The following is a 6,500-nucleotide window of genomic DNA, read 5'->3' on the forward strand; positions in this document are numbered from 1 at the left end:
TGAAGTTCAATTTGTTAGGATATGCATGTGAGTTGTATTAGAGAAGTTCTATATCGGAAAATTGGTGTGGTGTTAAGCAATTAACATATCATAATTGGTAGGGGTTAGCATGGTTCAAGAATAGAACCTAAAATCTAAGAAACGGACCAACATGAACTTATCGGTTCTAGGTTTCAAGATATACAACATTGGTTCCAGATTCCAAAGTTTGGAGAACCCGTTTAGATGGATAAGTTCTAGATTTTAGGTTCATGAAACCTATAATTTAGAATCTAGAACAAGTTTCTGTGCTTTTTTTTTTTTTTTTTATCTATATCTTCATGTGCTGTAGTATTCCATAACCCACTGATCTAGACTTCTATTTTATGACTGAGAGTTTTACTTTACTAATGTTTTATATTTTTATATGTCTAAATATAAGTTATGGTCAGTAAATATAATAGCAAATAATGGTCATTAAACTACAATCGTTCAATTAATGATATAGGTAGAATCTTGATAGACCCTTGAACCTATGATAGAGTAGGTTCTAGGTTTTAAGGTATTTATGATAAGTTACAAGTTTCAAAAAATGAGAAACTTATTCTAACAGGTAGGGTTTAGGTTTCAAGTGAAACTTGCACGGAACCTAGAACCGTAGAACTTGGAATCGTTCACCCATACTAATTGGTTCATAATTCATTGATTTAAACTTTTGAGTGAAAATATATCTAACTAGATATATTGATAAGTTCGCACATAAGCTTCCTCTTGGTGATTTTTCCAAAAAAAAAAAAGCATTGGACTTTTGTTGTACGCTTTCAACTAATGATATCATCCCAATGTGTATTGGTATGACAAACTCCTGCCGTGCACATTCCTAACACTATTTCCACTACTGAAGAGTTCGAGCTTTGCCTTGAGTCATCATAAAACTAAAATATTTCACGCATAATATATCTAAAGATTAAACTATAGTATTCTTACCGAAATTATCTAAAGCCATAGTGATCAAATGAATATATTAGTCAGATTAATCAGCTTTTTTTTTTTTTTTTTTTTTTTCTAAAAGCACATGCCAAAATGGAAGCTGAAGGAGAAGAACGACTAGTGACATGGGAAAATAGCCTTTTATTTAAGCTATTTTAATTAAAGTGAAGTGAAAATTTTCCTGCTTAGTCAATGTGGTGGCTGCTGATTCGTTTCTTGCAAAGACTAGATTAGGCTCGCCAAGTTAGTTGGATGGCATCCCACTCATCGCCAGAAGTTAAAGTCCACGTTGGCGGCTGGTGCTGTATCACTAGTCAATCGCAGAAGAACTGAGGCACCTTCATTTCTGCAATGAATGAAAGGCCCTTCCACATCTCTGTTGGAAAAGATCATGGTTTCAGACGTTCGGATCAATTTGGAATCGATTCTGGCATGTCGACACTTACCTATTCTTGGTTATAAAAGCTGTTTTGAAAAATTCCACATAAGTATTTATGCGACAGCGATCCCTTAGAGGTAAGCAAAAGCAATCGCCCGAATCGAGAACTAATTTGTTCCGGGAGGTTTCTAGTTTTGGATGTGGACCCACTCACCCGAATTGGACCGCACTGAACAAAATGGTAATTGCCCTGCCTTGTTCTTTTAATTTGATGTACCGGTTGATTCGGCCCAATTCTTCTCGATCTTGTCCTAATTGCATAATTGCCCATCTCAGGGCTCCCACCCAATCGCTTAGAAATTGCCCATCTTGCCCCTCATGCTTAGTCACTCAACACCTCTTGCAACTTGCTTTGGATGCTACTAGCCTTGCTTATCACTCACAAGATGAATTACTTTTCTCGCAGCAGCCTTGCTTGATTACTGTTGCAGAAAGTGAGCGATCGAATAATAAAATAGATAGAATGAAAAAATAAATCAGATATGAGATTTACATGGTTTGACGTTTATGAAGAGAGTGGCGACAAATTCTATTATAAATCAAATGATATACATGCTTGAGTTACTCAAACAATCTTAATATTTTTCAATCTCAAATTATATCAAATAACACACGTAGTGTTTAGCCCCATAATTTTTCACGAAATAATCTCTTAATTTCACGAAATAATTATACACAAATTCTCATTACGAGAATTTAATTGGCTCCAACACATGTAATCAATTCCTAGGATGAAAATTCTTTGACGAAGAACTCCAATTGGATGTAAAGCAAATTCGCGAACGCCCTCTGAGCACACATCGACCAACGGCCCAAGAAAGCTCCTTAATCTGAATCTCTATATATATATATATATATATATATATATATATATATGTATGTTTGTATGTATATACGTAGCCATAAAAAACCTGCACAAGCCGGCTGCAGCGTGGAATAGGAAAAAGGATAATTTCGGTCAACCGGTCAACCATATCCAAGTTTCCTGTTTTTATTTATTCTCTTTTCTCTTTGGCTGACTTGAATTACATTGCGAATAATTCCGGAACTTTACTAGTATAACAATCCTTGATACGACAAAAATAACAGTATATTATGAGTCGCAAATTCTTAAAAAATGGGTTTCACAATAATTTATAATTTTTGTGATTTGATTTTTTGTGATTATGAATAAACTATTATTCTCACAGTACATTGAAAGCTGTCACATAATCATGTTTCTAAATTCCGTGGATTTCAAAACAAAAATTCATTGAATACAAAGTCCACGCTAATATTACTTTCCATTCTTGAGAGCATCTTCAACATGAAAATAATATCTATAAGTTTTAAGACGCCGTTGAACTTTACTCACAACTCAATTCGGATCAAATTAGTTCAACGGCTGAAACTCGAGACATATTATAACACTCACAGGACACAATGTTCGTCACTCCTGTACAGCCTCGCTTGCTCATGATGCTCATCGTTTTGTCTCCTGTAAGTTCATAAGCCTACTTGCTATGTGCCCTTTTTCTAATTTCTTCACTCAAGCCTCTCACGCATCTCTCACACAGCGTCGCTCGCCCCTCACGACGCTTGTTGCTCCTCTTCTATTTCTCTAGTTTTGCATTTTATGTATTGCAGCGATGATCGGCGATGGTCCTTGATGAGAGAATATGAACTAGAGTCGTCATAATGCAAAACGAGAGTTCTCACGGCTAATTCAGTTCCTAGACTTACTCAGGAACTCGGTAAGCTGATTTATGAACGAGTCTAAAACTAACAGGCGACTCTTGATTCATAATTTATGGAACCGATCCTTCATTTATCCCATAACTAATCGCTCCCACTTTCAATTCTTTTAGGAAAACCGATTAAAAAATTCTCTTCTCCATATGGAAATCAGTTCCCAACCCGAATCGAGCACATGGAAAACCGATCCAAGAGCCGCTGGTCGAACAGGACAACCTGGACGAATCTTCGCACGCTTCCTAATTGACCGGAACCGCGCACACCATAGATTCTGGTGCCAAACGTGTGGGAGCAACGAAAGTCAGCAGACGGCGGGCGGGGCCGGACGTCTCTCCAACCCTGTTTTGTCCCGTAGTGCAATGTAGCAACCCAACAACCAAGAATCGAGCCGCCCACGATTCTTGCCCGATCCGGCAACAGAGAAACACCATCTTCCTTCCTAACTGGAATCGTTCTCCATTCTTTCCCATTCATCGTCTTCTCCGAGCGTGACGGGAGCCAAAGGGTTGTAGTTGTTCCGTATGGAGTCTCCGTTCAAGCCGGACGTGCTGAAGGGCAAAGTGGCCCTCCTGACCGGAGGCGGGTCGGGCATCGGGTTCGAGATATCGCGCCAGCTGGGCCTCCACGGAGCCTCCGTCGCCGTCATGGGCCGCCGCAAGAACGTCCTCGACTCCGCCGTCGCTGCTCTCCACCTCCACGGCATTCCCGTAACTAAAGAATTCCGTCTTTCTTTGTTGTAACACTTCAAACACTTCCCTTTCTTTTTCGCTGTTTGATGATTGAGTCCCTGTTGCTGCAAGGCAATCGGAGTGGAAGGCGATGTTCGGAAGCGAGACGACGTCGTCAGAGCCCTGGAATCGACCGTCCAGAGCTTCGGGAGGCTCGACATTCTGGTGAATGCTGCCGCCGGCAATTTCCTAGTCCCAGCCGAGGATCTGTCTCCCAATGGGTTTCGCACAGGTCTTGTTCTCTCTCTTGTCCCCAGTTGTTGCCCATAACATGTGGGGAAAGTGAATCGGATTGAGATTTGGTCAAAGATTCTACTGTTTTCCTTTTTCTTTTTGTGATTATGCTAGTCTATTGCTATGCTTTCAGTGATTGTGCAGATGAGGATTGAGATTGATGAGGTGGGAATTATTGAATTAGATTAGATGATCTGTTTTTTTCCTATGATTGGTTTCTGCAGTTATTGACATTGACTCGGTTGGCACTTTCACGGTGTGCCACGAAGCGCTCAAGTATCTCAAGAAAGGCGGTCCTGGAAAGGAGCCCTCTTGCGGGGGCACGATCATAAATATCAGCGCGACCTTGCACTACACGGCGACTTGGTACCAGATCCATGTATCTGCTGCAAAGGTCTGTCCGTGTTCTGTTCAGTATTTTCTTGTTATTCACAAAGTTCTGGCTCAAATTGTATTGGCGTTGCTTACTGAATGAGCTCTTCACAGGCGGCTGTCGATAGCATTACAAGAAGCTTGGCACTGGAATGGGGGACGGATTATGATATAAGAGTCAATGGGATTGCACCCGGACCTATTGGTGACACGCCAGGAGTAAGCAAACTTGCACCCGGCGATGCTCTGAGCAGCAGAGAGCAAATGCCGCTCTTTAAGCTCGGGGAGAAATGGGACATTGCCATGGCTGCTGTCTATCTGGCATGTGATGCAGGTTTGTAATCTTTTCAAATTGCTTGAACATGTCTCAGGTTCACCCTTTTGGCTTGGTTTCCCTTGTTAAATTCACTGCCATAGTGCCTTCTTTCAGCTTTGTTTTGCTGGAACTCTTTGTTTCGCGATTGTTAAAATTTCATTCCTGAAAATCTTGTTGCATTTGAAATCTCATTCGAGATGCTTACAATGTTCTTATTGTGTTCCTGCTATACCGACATAAGTTAGATAGAAGGAACAAATTGATGTCCATGAATATAAACTACAGATCGAACTGCCAAATCAGGAAAGAAAGCTGAATATTAATCTGGGCCTCAGAAAAGAAAATTAGTCTTTGAGCTGCTTCTGTCTGCCATCTGTTTATAAGGGACACATTGGTTGGCATTTCAGTGCTGTGATGGAACTCTGTCAGCTGCTTCCTAAACCATTCTCTCCATCTTCGTGCTGTTCAGTTCCATCCGAGTGCTTTTGTATTTCTCTGTTGCTACTCCTTGATGCATTTATGAATCTTCATGCTTCATGAAAATGAGACTTAGGATTGCAAGTACCGACTCCTTGTCTCAAATCAGACTGATTCATAGGCTAATAATTGAACAGAAAAAAAACTCGAGTTGTTTGCTCAAGGGACGACGTATGAATTGAAATTACTGCTTCTATGTAACGAGATGATGAGATATTTTGTGTCAAAGGGCACCGATCACTTGCGTTAGAGAGTGCTGAAAAAGGAACGAGCTGGTGTTGATCATGCATTTTCTGGTAATGACAGGGAAGTTCATCAACGGAACGACATTGGTAGTAGATGGAGGATCGTGGCTGAGCGCACCGCGCTATCTTCCCAAAGATGAGGTGAGGCGACTTTCCAGAGCGGTGGAAAGAAGGTCCAGAGATGTCGCAGTTCCTAAGAGCAAGCTGTAGATCGCAAACACTTCCTCGGCATGGGGGATGCCTCATTCCTTTGATCTGTTGTTGATTGTAACAGAAGTGGATAACATTACTAGGCAGGACTAATGCCACCGTACTGTCAAAAATTGAATCCTAGCATTCAGGGGAGCAAAACAGAGCTTCCCAATTCCATTTCCTATTCATAAAGTGTATGGGCCTTCACATTGGTCAGGTTCTTGATGCCAAGGCCCAATAGGGAGAGGCCCAAGTGGCCACTGGGTTCGGCCCATTTCACCAGTGAAATGATAGCATCTTCTTTTCGCTGAATTAAACTCTTATCTCATCTCATCCTCGAGATTTAGACATGTATTTTCACTTCGTGATGTGCCATTTCTGATCATGTTACAAACTGAGCCGTTGCGGTCTAGGACAGTATGAATGAGCATAGTTGAGTGGACACGGCTTACTACTGGAGGTCAAGTCATATCGGCTATTCAAAAGTCGATCCATTAAAAGTGTTTCGCGTGCTTGAGCTGGATCCGTTTCAATTCGATTCGATGGTCATAGCACATATCCAGATTTAAGCTCGAGTTAAGCCTGATCCTGAGCTCAAGCTTGACCCTAGAAAGAGCCTCCTCATCATGATTCGATTCCTTCATCGCTTGTTGGCTAAGTAAGAAGGAGGCACCGGCCATGAGTATTACCTAGGAAATGTTTTGCGATTTTGACCAGACTGTGCAGACTTTTCCATATCAGGTAGAGTTGACATCGATTAGAATATGTGCCTCGTGTTTCGACAGCATACACCA

The 6,500-nt window shown here is 41.2% G+C and overlaps 1 protein-coding gene across 1 annotated transcript; it reads left to right on the top strand.

Moving 5' to 3' along the window:
- Positions 1-3,435: 3,435 nt before the first annotated feature.
- LOC104440625 (peroxisomal 2,4-dienoyl-CoA reductase) lies at positions 3,436-6,018 on the top strand. The gene is made up of 5 exons (XM_010053549.3): positions 3,436-3,849; positions 3,943-4,102; positions 4,329-4,498; positions 4,591-4,810; positions 5,576-6,018. Exons 1-5 carry the CDS (start codon positions 3,664-3,666, stop codon positions 5,722-5,724), a joined length of 885 nt encoding a protein of 294 aa, XP_010051851.1. The 5' UTR covers positions 3,436-3,663; the 3' UTR covers positions 5,725-6,018.
- Positions 6,019-6,500: the final 482 nt, after the last annotated feature.

Source organism: Eucalyptus grandis, chromosome 4 (genome assembly GCF_016545825.1).
Source record: "Eucalyptus grandis isolate ANBG69807.140 chromosome 4, ASM1654582v1, whole genome shotgun sequence".
In the NCBI taxonomy this organism is placed as follows: domain Eukaryota; kingdom Viridiplantae; phylum Streptophyta; class Magnoliopsida; order Myrtales; family Myrtaceae; genus Eucalyptus; species Eucalyptus grandis.